General features: G+C 30.7%; 2 protein-coding genes across 6 annotated transcripts; both read left to right on the forward strand.

The window, feature by feature from the left end:
• Positions 1-688: 688 nt before the first annotated feature.
• On the forward strand, positions 689-10654 carry LOC100642748 (diacylglycerol lipase-beta). 5 transcript variants are annotated; one of them, XM_048414502.1, is made up of 15 exons: positions 689-883; positions 994-1401; positions 2712-2810; positions 4430-4642; positions 5506-5822; positions 6839-6982; positions 7132-7300; positions 7617-7740; positions 7824-7967; positions 8104-8215; positions 8840-8932; positions 9040-9194; positions 9293-9439; positions 9574-9689; positions 9826-10654. In XM_048414502.1, exons 3-15 carry the CDS (start codon positions 2716-2718, stop codon positions 9980-9982), a joined length of 1986 nt encoding a protein of 661 aa, XP_048270459.1. In that variant the 5' UTR covers positions 689-883; positions 994-1401; positions 2712-2715; the 3' UTR covers positions 9983-10654. The 5 variants fall into 5 exon arrangements, with proteins under 5 accessions (XP_048270459.1, XP_048270460.1, XP_048270461.1 ...); XM_048414503.1 differs by having other exon boundaries at positions 1263-1401; XM_048414504.1 differs by lacking the exon at positions 994-1401.
• A 546-nt stretch (positions 10655-11200) lies between these two features.
• Positions 11201-13949, forward strand: LOC100642870 (RNA polymerase I-specific transcription initiation factor RRN3). The gene is made up of 8 exons (XM_003393605.4): positions 11201-11417; positions 11616-11819; positions 11919-12138; positions 12213-12321; positions 12453-12605; positions 12687-13172; positions 13245-13423; positions 13509-13949. The coding sequence occupies exons 2-8, from the start codon at positions 11616-11618 to the stop codon at positions 13856-13858; spliced, it is 1701 nt and encodes a 566-aa protein (XP_003393653.3). The 5' UTR covers positions 11201-11417; the 3' UTR covers positions 13859-13949.
• Positions 13950-14124: the final 175 nt, after the last annotated feature.

Raw genomic sequence — 14124 nt, forward strand, 5'->3', positions numbered from 1 at the left:
GTTATGCTTTTAAACGTGTGTAAATCCCATAGCTGTGGCGAATTCACGTGTAAAGCATAAAAAAGAGACACAAAGAAAGTACGCTAGAATATTAAATGTATTTTGTTCTATTAGAATACTAGTTATTTTCAAGAAAAAATATTTTATCCGATTAGGTATGATATTCAAACTGTTACACTTAGCACTGATACAATTAACGCTGTTTCGTGTAACGCTGTTTGAGGCTTCCGGGAAACAGCCGTGTCCAGAAAGAAAAAAATTCCGACATTTCGACAATATTGCAGTTGAGTTCATCAGGGTGTCGCACCGATACTGATACTGATACTGATAGATATTAATATTAATATCGCAGAAAATTTCATATAGGTAAAAAATAGTACAAAATTTATCAAACGATATACGATACACATATGCAGGCAGAGAGCGAAGATAAGTTTTATGCTTTGTTCTAAGAACAGCCATGCGTCATCGGAAAAAGAAACACCGTGTCTAATAACGTTACGTTATTATATATTCAATAGAATTGTTCGAAGAAAATGTATATTTATAAAATATTCTTATATATTTACGCCATACTGGTCACAGAAATCAGAACGTATTAAATATTCATTCGTTCATATTTTATTTATAAAAGTCGAATATAATATAAATTATAAATTCGTTTCACAGTTTTAGAGAAAAGTCGAAGTGCTTGGATTACTGCAATCGCGGGAAACTAGGGACATCTACTCCTACCATTGCCGTATATCCCCATGAGAAGCAATTGGTTTTTTCGTAAGCGAAGGAACGTGTGATCGAGAGGAACGAAGGGAAAGTTGTGGCCGTGCTGGACAGTCACCGCCAACCAGCTCGTGAGATTCGACGCGGGATGCTACGAAACAAGGTGAGCGGGTTACGAGTGTATTGTATATGCATTTTGCCGATCCAGCGTCGCGAGCCGATGCAATTTTCTACCAAACGAGCTCGACTCCACTTCCTTTTAATTCGCGCTAGCTTCGCAGCCAGACGAAAATTTGCTCAAGGCGTCACATTCCTCGCGGACTGACCTCAGCGGCTTTCGACACTATCTCACGTTTCGCGTACGCCGGATACCATTGGATCGACTGGAGCCGCTGGATCGGTGTATCGTGATCGATGGTTAGATCGTGAACGACTATGGATGTCAGTACAAGCGAGCCTTATCTTTTCCCTCATTAAAAGAAATCAAAAACTCGTCGCGCGAGTAACTAAAACGGTAAATACCGGACTGCATCCTGTATCAGGTTGGCGACGATACTCTCGAATACTGATTGTGCTTGTGGAAAAGTGGCATGTTGTGAATGATCCGAAATTCTACTGAGATACCGAGACGTTTTGTTCGAGAAGCGAATATATCTTGAAATTCAAATTTTTCTCCAAAAGGTGAATATATCTTAAAATTCGAATTTTCTCTATCGATTAAGCGTTTCTTCCGTTTCACATCATTTCCTGAAACGCGCATAATATTGTCAATTTATTGCGCGAATAAAATATTGTGCTTGTTTCTCAAGGATTTGCGCGCGAGAGCAACGCATTTAAATTAGGCAAAAAATTGAACGACTATTATTTGCTGCTATATGAGGATAGGACTTTGCTACATAAGATGTTGTCAGACTAATGAAAAAGTGTCTTTGCGCAATTTTAAATTCATATCAGCGTTTACGATATGAAAGCTAGTAAAAGATCCAATAGAATTATTTATTCCAACTATAATAATTCAGAGTAAAAAGAATGTTGCATTCCTTGAAGATCAAATATCAAATATCATATAAGATGTTTCCGGAGTATATTTAAAAAAAAAAAAAAATACTATAATAAAAGAAATACTATATCTGGCATTATAAATATCTTAAGATTCGGCATGTTTATTAAAGACACGTGTACGATGATAAGGCGTATAATTAGTAATTAGTATGGTGTGAAATTCCAGTTATATCAATGTCAAAGGGTTACTATAAAATCATTGACGAATATAGGTCTGCAACGGACAGCTTACAATTTTGATCACGATATATCACCGACAAATAGATTCGATCTATCGCTAAATGTAAGAATATATAGAGCATGTAAGGTATAATATCTTCTGTCGTTACTAAATCAATGTTTCCTTATCGAAAAGATAGTCAACCTATCTAATTAAGTAACGCGATGTAGAAAATGTGCTGAATCAATAATATAGAATTGATTACAAGAAACATCACGCGACGGAGGAAGGACGAATCTCTTTTTTTAAACGGAAGCGTATGCAGATAACTCTAAAAAATTTGGGACGATGATTTGATGTTCAACAAGGTCAGGGTCCAGTTACGATCGCAGTTAAGTTATGTCAATACTCTCAGATGTAGGATAGACAAAGACTTTCTCTCAGCGCTTTCCCTGATCCGTAATTTACTATCAAAGAAATACGTGCGTCGCGGTATACTCGGTTATCCAAATCCTATGAAAATTTATACTCGTAAAACATCGTGGTCACTATTGCATGCTGCTTGAACCTGCTATGTATATTATGAAACGTTGATCCGAACACTAAATTACACGTCTATTCGTTCAACTATATGGATAGTAACTCGCAAGAGTAACAAACGCATATCATTTCGTTCATCTATTCCCTTTCGAAATATGTTTCACGCGATACAAAATTCACTCAACATCGATAAAGAAAGTAATCTTACAAATCGCGATATGTTCCACAGAAAAATGCCTGCGATAAAACTCTTCGGCAGAACATGGCTAGCTGCGAGCGACGACCTTGTTTATCCGGGTATCTTTGAAATTTTCATTCGATCCATTTGGTAAGTAGTTCGTCTTCTTTCAGTTTCAACGCTAGAATCTTGAGAATTTCAACCTACGTAGAACATTGCTAGAGATTGTATAGACTCTACATAGTCTTTAAAGCGTCAACTGATCAACGTATTTTATTTAAAATAGCATACATTGTAAATTAACGCTAACTCGCAAAGAAATAATGATTTTAGATGATTAAAAATACAGTAAACAGGAACATAACCTTCTTCTCGTGGTATGGCATTAAATTTAATAATCTTATATAACGCCTAGAAAGTAAAATTTATAACTTATAAGTTCAGATTTTGAAATCTTTTATCGAGCTGTGTCAAAATCTCGTTGGTTAAGAATCAATAAAACATATTTATTTTCTTCTCTCCTTCCTACAAATTAAAATTTATACATAATGATATCATGATTTTTTAAGAACTATGCGTATAAAATTTGCGTAACGCAATATCTTACAATAGCATAGCTGTGCGCAACACTTGGAAAAAATAATATGGGAAAATAGCGAAATAACGGAGGAAAAAAAAGGAGAGTAGGAATAATCAAACTGACTATATTTAGAATTCTAATATCGGATAATTTAGCTTTAGTTTCGACGTGTATCCTTGACAGGAATGACGATCTAATGGCTCTTTGTCCTGTTTGTTCGTTTCATCGAAGTACAAGGAACCGACCCTTTCTATATTTACACGTTTTAATCGATTTTAGTCCTTGCCATTTTATGTTTATGCAAATTTTACGACCATTATGGAATTTTGATGAACCGGAAACTCACAAGTCACCCATAATACGCATTTATAAAGCGATGGTTAGTCGGTTAAATAATATGTGTATCTATACATATAACATTATTTAAATTTTCTCGATTATTCCAGGAAGATGACGAAAATGTACGCAATACATTGCACATAGATAGAATTATTCAAGAAATAGTTTCGTGTTCTGTAACTAATCGTCTCTCATTTTTATTCATATTTTGATTTTATAAATTCTATATTAATTTATAGACTTTATATTAAATAGATCTAATCAAGGATGATATAATCATATTTCTTATTTATTAGAATAAGTCATGGTATTTTACATATCGCTAATACATAATAAAATTCCTTTAAAACTTCCTGCGGAATAGTTAAATCAATGGATGACGTTTACGAATAATAAAAACAGACTTAACGACATACACTGCGAGATGTTAGAAACAGAGACAAAGCTTCTCTCAAATCTTTGCTTTCACATGTCGCATATCATTCACAAATTGTTGCAAAATTCGCAAATGAATCGTATGTACATTAAGCATGCTACAAATATAAAAGATAGTGTTTGCTAGAAGTGTGCGGGTATGTAAAATGCGCATAAGATGCCTTCTCTCAATTTCGCGATCAGATTTTGCACCTAAACTTGTAGCTTCAGAATGATGTTGACTATTTGACTATAATAAAAGATACGAGACCGCGGGTATCCGAACGTTACAAACTTTCGACCTCGAGTAAAATTCCCGATAATTATCCTTAATTAACATCCCTAAATAATTATCCCTACTACTAAGAAGAGTTTCTTTGTTTATTAAACAAATCTGAATAAATCTTAATCCTTACGTAATTAATTCTGTTCACAGGTTATCCCTAATTGTAACCGTTTGTGTCAGATATTATGATCATACATGGAGTTGTCAGTCAGGTGGAGAGTTAGTTCGCGTGTATCTCTTAGGAGAAGTTGCATTTCTTGTCGTGTCTATACTTTTCATGCTCATCATTACAAGACTGAGCGCAAAAGGATCTATCATGGAAACGCACGCTCGTAAACACGTTGAACCAATCTTGACAGTTAAGTAAGTAGACGTTTGAAAATTATACTGCAATTTACATATCGTTGACGAACCACGCCATTCATTATAAAATACCGCTGTAATAAAACAATGTTGTTCGTTCTGACATGCATCGCTCCACGAGCTACTTCATACTTTTATTATTCCTGTTATTAATTTTCTAATTGCAAGTACAAACTTCAACCACTATCATCGATCATAAACAGCGCCATTTATCCGTGATTATGTATCGGCAATTAACAAATTACTATACAAAATGAATTCCGTTTGCGATATCTATTGACGTAAACTTTTTTCACTTTTTAGTACTGATGCGTTATATTTTATTGACGTACATTAGTAACAATTGATAAGTACTGCAACATACACCAGTTCTGAATGTTACAATGCGAGATTATCATCACATATAATTTGTAAGATGTTTTATAAAGGATTATATAATTGAATAGGAAATACGATTCTACGAATAACATTTTTCCATTTTTAATTTTCTTTTATTCAGTGTTCAAACCTTTTTTTTTTACAAAGAATCTTTCCTGCGGGCAGTCGAGTTTGACAAATTTTCATTACTCTTGACCCATTAACTAGGTACGATACATCTCCTATAACGGTTCAGTCGTCGACTATGTATCGATGAGTACTATCGTTTCGAACTGAATTTTCTTACAAAGTAGCTTTCGAATGCAAAACTTTCATTCTACGTTTTCAATTCATCTTTGTTGGTAAAATAATTTTCTGATCGGTATCGTATCATTCGTCTTGAGGCATCTTGTATACGCGCAACAAAATTCGACAAGAGCGCGTTCTTCCCAAAATTGATGTTCCATTTCTAAAATTATAACAAAGATATTATTATGATTTTACAGAATATTGTTGCTCCTACCTGAAATATCATGGAATATTTTAGGAAGTTTATGGTTATTTGGATCGAACGTCAAATGTTCTTATGAACATTATACGATCATGATAACCCAGGCGTTGGTGTTCTTCGACTGGATTCTTATAGGTCTAACCATTTTCGGCTTGGCATTGATTTTTGATCCATTAGGCTTATTAAGTAAGAAACATTTAGAAAGTTCTGTCGAATATGGCAAACTCTCAAGGAACTGGCAACGGAGATTCAAGTTTCTCTGGTGGATGAGAAAAGACGAGAACGCTAACGAGACTTTTCAACAAGTTGCTGGTGAGACATAGGTACGACTGACCTAAAAAAGGTTCTGTCGTGATTGAAATCGAAACCGTCATTTCTTCGTCATATATTTTTTAAAAGAAAGCTTTCAACGCCGGAAAAAAGATTAAACTAAACGAACGGAGATTTGGCTTAAACTTGTATCAACTTGTAATACATAAAAATAAAACGTCAAGACAAGAGCTACACCAAGTAGAAGAGGATAGAAGGTCGTTGATTAGTGTAAATATTGGTGACAATTTTTTGTACACATTGATAAAATACTTACTTTGTATATATAAATAGTTTCCTAGTAGAGATTTTGAACTCCTACCTACACACATAACATATATATATAGATATATATATTTTTTTTAATTATACATATATATAAATATAACTATATATATACCAGTTCGTAAGGAAATGTACGTAGAAGTTTATATGTTTATATATATACATATATATAAAATAAAATAAAATATGTTTGACAACTACAGGATAGTAAAAATAATTTGATGTACCGTGCGCAACGCACATGTTTTGTGTCACGATATTTGCAATTCGCGGCGTTGATCTCTTTCTGTTTATTCTGAACTTTGAAAGGCAGAACTTTTTTCCGGAGAGTAAATGTACATAAATTAATGCCTACAATGTACGTCTTAGTATATGTATAGAAATGAAATATTCTCTGTTTTACTAAACAATTATAGCTATAACAAATATAGCTATTGATAGAACAAATATGTATAATCTTTGTAGAATCTAACACAGTTCGTCAGCATTTCCTTTTGTCGTGATTCCGTTACTGACAATATTACAAACTTATAAATACAGTAAACAACGTAATTCTTTAACATTATCGCATACCTCTCCGTACCAAACTATCTATCTTTGAGTATATTTGCCATCTAATGATTCGCCAAACGTCTAACACATTTTACATTTTTTTTATAGCAAGATTTTCAATCTTATATTTATTATCATAGAGGTAATTTCGACATAATAAAGAAATTATTGCTTTTTTATAGGTTTGCTAAGCTCTCTGTACCAGGGAACGGATTTAGTTCCTTCAGATATTATCGCAGGATGTATACTGCTAAGAATTCGGCAAAAGCGAGAAACTCGTGAATTGCACCGGTTAAATATTCTTCCCGTTCCAAAATATACTTCCGGTATATATTTTAATTATTATAATTCTGCTGCAAAATTTTCTAACACTTTTTTAAATTTTAATTTGCGGGAATTCATGTAACTGAAGAATTAATTATATTCTTTCGAAACTCTACAAATAATATAAATGATCTTAATATTATTGTTCTAGATGCAACTGCAATTTTTAAAAATGCACCAGGTTGGATGTCTTTAGATAACGCCAGTTACTATATAAAACTCTCATTAGCTGCTTATGGATGGTTATACGTTATGTATTTACATATATGCACCGGATGTTTTCATATTCTGCCGAATTTGACTTGTTGCGCTTGTTTTCGGTAAGTAGAAAGATCACGATGATTTCTTAAAGAAATCAGATCGATTATTTGCAAATTTCTGTCAAATATTTGAGATAAGTGAACAGAATTATTACGATTAATTAAAAGGAAATCAATTAGGAGAATATTAAATAAAATAGAAGAAGAATAGACTCAAAGTTGAAATACGATTCAGTAAAATATCATTTTAAATAAAATATTGCGATATAGAGACGATATTATACTGCGCTTTAAGAAAAGAAAAAAAAGTATAAAACGTGTACTACTTTAATTAATATTACGAGACCCTATCTTGATCAATTCATTGTAACTACAGAACAAAACGTATACCAATTATTGGCGACAATTGTTGCTACTGTTATTTAGCCGGTATGAAAACTTTATCAGATTTATCGACGGATGACATCCTGTATGCGTCATTTAAAAACTATTTATGCGAGGTTGGTATTAAAGAAGAATATTATATGTTTATATATTCAATAAAGAAACAGCTTTTTTAATCATTTTTATAAAATACTTTTAGATACCGTTCTGTGTAATAGCAGATCAGAACAAAAATAACATTGTCATTATTATACGGGGTAGTCTCTCATTGCGTGACTTGATAACTGATATTGCCGCAGGTTCTAATGTTTTTGTATGCGAAGGTGTTCCATCAAACAGCCATGTAAGTATCTTAAGTCCAATATGAAACTAACTATAAGAATATTTTTAATCGTACTATTTACAAAGAAAATTGTACGCTGAGTTTAAGTTATGTTTCTTTTTAAATTATCCATAACTGTCAAATGTTACGTGTATAGGCACACAGTGGCATGATAATAGCTGCTAGGCTGATATTGAAGAAATTAGATGATAACAAGGTTTTGGAACGAGCATTCAATACATATCCTCATTACGATTTGGTTATTACAGGTAAATAGGAATGTTATATGTGCGCTAGATAATTTTGCTTATAGGTTTACACGTATTAGTCTCTATAATATTTAAATGTTTCCAATTTTATGTTACGAATATTTTTTTGTTTCATTCTTTTCGGTTGCACGATAAGATGTTTGTTGACAAGAGAAACGATAAATTGAAAACAATCGTATTTTCGAGGTATCAAATATTTTGATTATGTAGACAAAATGTTAGAATGATAATATGCATTGTATATTACGAGATTATTAAATTACGTACAGAATAAATAAAAAAGGAAATAAAATCTGTATAGAATTGAGCAGGTCTCTATATTTTAATTCCTGATTGATTTTCGTGTATAAATAACAAATAACACGCAATTTATTTATTTCTATCTTTTGCGTTAGTCATCTTAGAGATATACATGGTTATTCTTTGAACGATTACGAAACAATTTATTTCAATTAGAAAGACTTAACTTCTTAAAAATGCCATCATGCCAAAATAATAGATACTTTTTAGGTATTTAACAAATAATTTAAAACGAAATTTAGAGACATCTAATTTTACTGATAAAGTCTTATCTATATGTTTAAGACAATCTTTTAACAATTTCATGTAAGAAAATATGTGCAGGTCACAGTCTAGGTGCTGGTATAGGTATTCTGCTAGGATTTTTATTACGTCCACGATATCCATCACTGAAAGTCTATGGATTTTCCACACCAGGTATGGATTCTTCAGAAACTTTGATTCTTCCTCTTTATATGGTTAATTTTTTCAATTAATAACAATTATTATTAAAGAACCTTTACTAAGAAAAACTTTTTGTTTAGCGGGTCTTCTCTCAAGGGAGCTTGCCAGAATAACGGAAGAATTCGTTTTCACAGTAGGCATTGGAGATGATTTAGTAATGAGGTTGAGTGTTGATAGCGTAGAAAATCTTCGAACGTCTTTGCTTATAGCACTTCGTGTTTGCCCATTACCTAAGGTACGATCTTTATCTTATTTCGAATATTTTAGATTCTTATTTTAGTATATACTATCCGAAATATTTTAAATTTTATTTCTTTAATATTATTGTTGCAGTATAGAGTAGTATTAAACGGATTAGGTTACATTTTATTCGGCATACCTGAGAAAGATCTTGAAAATACATGGAATGCCTATAATATGATTACCACTGTATCGGGAGAAACACCTTTACTTAACGACCGAGATATAAATACAGTAGAGGTATATATTTACATACGTGTCCATATAATTTAAATTATTAATTTCTTTGCCTATCCGCGTATAAAACCTAATCTATGATACTATATATATTCCACTATATTCAAAAAAAAAAAGAAACAATGATTTATTTATAGGAAAGTAGGATTTACGAGCGAGATATTTCGAAAAGGAGATATTCTAAAGTAAAATTATACATGGGTGGTAGAATACTTCACATAATCAAATGTAAAACCGAACAGTCAAAAAACAGGTTTGCCACTTATTTCATATTTTGCGTGTTATTTATTTTCTCCATGGAAATCTATTCATAATACTAATACTTATTTATTGAGTTTATGCAAAATTGAAGAGTACTGTAGAACTGTATATTACATTTCCTCTTACAGCAAGAGTCAAAATAAGAAAGAAAAGAAATTCGAGATGCGATGGGCACAACCAGAAGAATTTACGGAATTAATTGTGATGCCAAGGATGTTATTGGATCATTTACCAGAATGTATAGACAAAACTCTGATTACTTTGATAGAACAACAAAAAGACTAGCTACAATAGTTTAATCCTTGACATAAGTAATAAAAAGTGAATTGGTTTGTCGTTACGTTATATCGTTAGTAAAATCGTGCAATTTTCCAAATAGTACGGAGCGTAGTTTTAAATTTGAATATTTTCTGACTTAAACTGAACATATAATATAACATAATGCATAACATAAAACACGTATAAGACGCAACACCAAAAAATCGAATGACAAATGTAACAACCTACATTTTAAAAACGTCTACAAAATGTTCGCAGAAGAAATGAAAATTGCGTTCGATCAGTTATGTTCATTTCATTATGATGATTATAATCGTTTAATATGGTGATTATACATATGGTGCAATGATGTGATTTGTGATCACTTTGTAATTACTTTTAATTGTTACTTTTCATTACTTCAAATATCCCAATCATGTGATTTTAATAGATATATATATATATATATATATATATATATATATATATATATATTATATTTTTTCTACTATAATAATGGTGGTAAAAATATATAATACAGAGTATGACTTGTTCTTGGTTGTAGTATTTTAACATGCCCACTGTGTTGCACTTATAACTTGGTTGGTGTAATTATTTGCATTGTACTTACCCAAATGTAACCAAAATGATTACGTTATATTTTATTATTGAATACATTCTTCTGTTCTGTTATAGAAATGTAACAAACCTTTTTTAAACCTTTAATCGTTAAAAAGATTTGTTTTTCTTTTAGTGTGTAATGTGTATTTCCTTTTTATTTTCTTATGAATTTTATAAAAATTTTATACAAAACGGATAGGTACCTATTTGCTTCCCTTAAAAAAATTAATTATTCAATATTTCTAGTTAAAATATTCTTTTTTAAAATCAATTTAACGTAGATAAAAAAGAATGACGTAGATATGTATATATCACGGTCATGTAGTTACTACTTACATAACATTAATAATTACGACTAAGGATAAGGTAGACACGAATAAATAGTACACGACAAAGTAAATGTATATGTACATTTCGCACACATACGCATATGTACATAAACATAGGCAGACTTCCTGTCTCATGTTTTAAAAGACGGTGTCTGAAATACCGACTTCAAATAATCAGAGTGTTTCTTATGCCCTCTGTGATTTGTTACGGTGAATTATCATATACATTCCACTAGTATACCTAATCGATAATGTTCCATGCAACACGAAAATTATAAGATGGCGCCAAAAACGTGGGAGATGAAAACGTATTAAATATCAAGTCTATTTGTATTTGATCAATGGTACGTATTTAGTGGAAACGGTTGTCCAGTCACATGTAGAAAGGAAAGGCGAGCGAGAATACTTAGTAATACTTATACAGTAATACGAATTCGAAATGTAAACAGATGTATAATTTGAAATTATTAAAAGTATTATCACATTAGAAAGTTATAAATATAATTGTAAAAGTAAGTATCGTTTAAATTTTCTGCTGCCATATATCATAACCTTCTTACTTTTTTGCATACGTATGCTTGGTAGTTTAAATAAATATTATAAGCATTACATAGTGTTTTTTAACAGTTTTAATATTAGTATATTTTTTGATATTAGAACGATGCTTTAGATAAATTACCTTAAACGATAGATATATTATTTTTCAACAGATGTCAGTTGTATCTTCAAGGGTTAGCAGTGTCTCGTCGATTCTAAAAACTCCTGGAGTTAGATCACAACTTATTAGACAATCTAATAGAGTACATTTCAAACTTCCAAAAAATCTCAAAAGTATTATCTATAATTTTGAAGCTGGTAATGGAACAAAAGATTATGAAGATTTAATATGTATTCTACGAGATTCAAATATAAAGGTATTTAAGTAATTATTGAAATAGTTTATATTATCCTAGTTTTATTCGATTGAAGATTATTCGATATTTCTAATTTGAATCTATTACTTTTCATTTTAGGACACAGATTTAATAGAATTTTTATCAAATGTAAGACAATGTATATCATTACTTGGTCCTATCCACAAAGTATTTGTAGAAACTCTTCTACAAATAAAATGGACAAACCGTTCTATAGATGTCACATCTGCTTACAAAGCATTTATTGAAGATTTAATTTGTATGCAAATTCATTATGCTAAAAATACAATAGACAATTTAGTTGAACAATTTAAACCAGGTATATTTTAAGAAATTATTGTTATATAAGTGGCTCTGACGATGGATTGTAACTAAAATTTTTATTTTGAATAGATGAGGATAACAATGCTGAATGGAAAAATGAAGAATGCAAAGAAGAAGATATTCAAAGATTAAATCATATACATAATGTCCTACAAAAAATTTTAAAAGTTGTGCCAATGTAAGTATTTATTATCTCATTTTTAGTACTTTATAAAATATGCTCTCTCGCCCTCTCTCATAAATAATGTATGTATATAATTTATAAGTAAAATTTAAAAATATAATAATTTCTATAAAAATCTGTTTAAGGTCAAGTAAACTTCTATTGCAATCTCTTAGAGCAAGGTTTCCATATATTGTTCATGGGACTCGTACGCATGAAGTTTATGTTTATGCATTAATTCAAATATTAAGTTACGCACCACAGTTACGATCTGATATTCTATCTCTAATTATTAACAGGTAATATCGCTGTAATCTAATTTTATCATTTTAGGATGAAAAGTAAGTTCTTTATTGTAAGTGATTTCTGTTTTATAATAGGTTAATGGTATTAGATGTAAATATACCACGTTTAGAGATAGAAAATGAAGATGATGAAGACTTAATGGATGATACTAGCGAATATGACAGTATACTTGGTAATGTGAATAATGTTGAAGAAAATAATATAACAGAAACAGATAAAATACATCCAACAGCTCATAAATTGGATATGTGTATGGAACTGATCCTAAATTATATGTACAACTGTTGTTTTATTAACGGAGTTTTGCAAGTGGATTGTTTAAGAAGTCTCTATTTCGATATATTGAAAATATTTGAAACAATAATATTGCCCACTCATGCGAGTCAATATGTGCAATATATTATGTTCTATATTTGTAGTTTTAAAACAGCTGTTGCGGAAGCTTTTGTAGATTGGTTATGGCGGAAAACATCCGATCCTAATGTACCTTCTATTATACGACAATCATCTGTAGTATATATTGCTAGTTTACTTGTTGCAGCAACATTCGTTACAACTGGGTATGTTTTTAATAATGTAACACATAATAAAAAAGGTATACATATAGATTTCATATATTTTATTTTTATTAGGTTAGTAAAAGTAGTCCAATTTAAAATATCCAAATGGATACATGATTATATCAACATGCAGGATCATTCAAACTATATAGAGGATGAAAATAAAGAACACAGTGTATTTTATTCTGTTTGTGAAGCACTGTTTCTTATAATTACTAAAAGGCATAATGATTATCCTGATTCAAAAAAATGTAAATATATCATTTTAATGAAACAATATATACACCTTTTCTTAATTCTACAAGTGTTCAATATTATTTGTTTATTTGCTTTCAGACATGTTATATTTACAAGAGTTGGACTTAGCGAAAATTATAACTTGTAAACTAAACCCATTGAAAGCTTGTCATCCTGAAATTGCGCATAGTTTTGCGGAAATTACCCGAATATATCAATTGGCATATTGTTATACCGTAATTGAAAATAATACACGGAATCAACTTCCTCTTTTCGATACTAAAAGAGGAACAACATCTACAGTTGAAATCTTTTCCCCATTTAATTCTTACACGTTACAACGAAGTGGACAGAGGATAACTCCTGTATTGCGTGATAGTGTTAATAGCAGGGAACATAGAACAAGTATGAAATATAGAGAAGATATTGAATACATGACTGAATATTAGATTTAATTCTTAAAATTGAATACAGAGTATATTCTCTCTGAATTCATTTGCGTGTAATCATCTTTTTAAATAAATTGAGTATTTATAAAAACAATATTATACTGTTTTAGATCAGACAAATAATTTCTAAAATAAATTTGGAAACTTGTATAAAATGTAAAATTTTAATTTAATAAAAAAGTATATGAGATTCACGCAAATTTGTTGTTATACTTATAAATTCTAAATATTAATATGTAAAATTCCATAATTATAGAAGTAGAATA

The sequence above is a fragment of the Bombus terrestris genome, chromosome 2, assembly GCF_910591885.1.
Source record: "Bombus terrestris chromosome 2, iyBomTerr1.2, whole genome shotgun sequence".
Lineage (NCBI taxonomy): Eukaryota > Metazoa > Arthropoda > Insecta > Hymenoptera > Apidae > Bombus > Bombus terrestris.

Coding starts and splice junctions, on each gene's coding strand:
- LOC100642748 (XM_020867301.2), top strand. CDS start 2,638: ATGTTTCACGCGATACAAAATTCACTCAACATCGATAAAGAAAGTAAT. Junction 4,643..5,505: donor GAACCAATCTTGACAGTTAA/GTAAGTAGACGT, acceptor ATGATTTTACAG/AATATTGTTGCTCCTACCTG. Junction 8,216..8,839: donor TTACGATTTGGTTATTACAG/GTAAATAGGAAT, acceptor AAATATGTGCAG/GTCACAGTCTAGGTGCTGGT.
- LOC100642870 (XM_003393605.4), top strand. CDS start 11,616: ATGTCAGTTGTATCTTCAAGGGTTAGCAGTGTCTCGTCGATTCTAAAA. Junction 12,139..12,212: donor AGTTGAACAATTTAAACCAG/GTATATTTTAAG, acceptor TATTTTGAATAG/ATGAGGATAACAATGCTGAA. Junction 13,173..13,244: donor GCAACATTCGTTACAACTGG/GTATGTTTTTAA, acceptor TATTTTTATTAG/GTTAGTAAAAGTAGTCCAAT.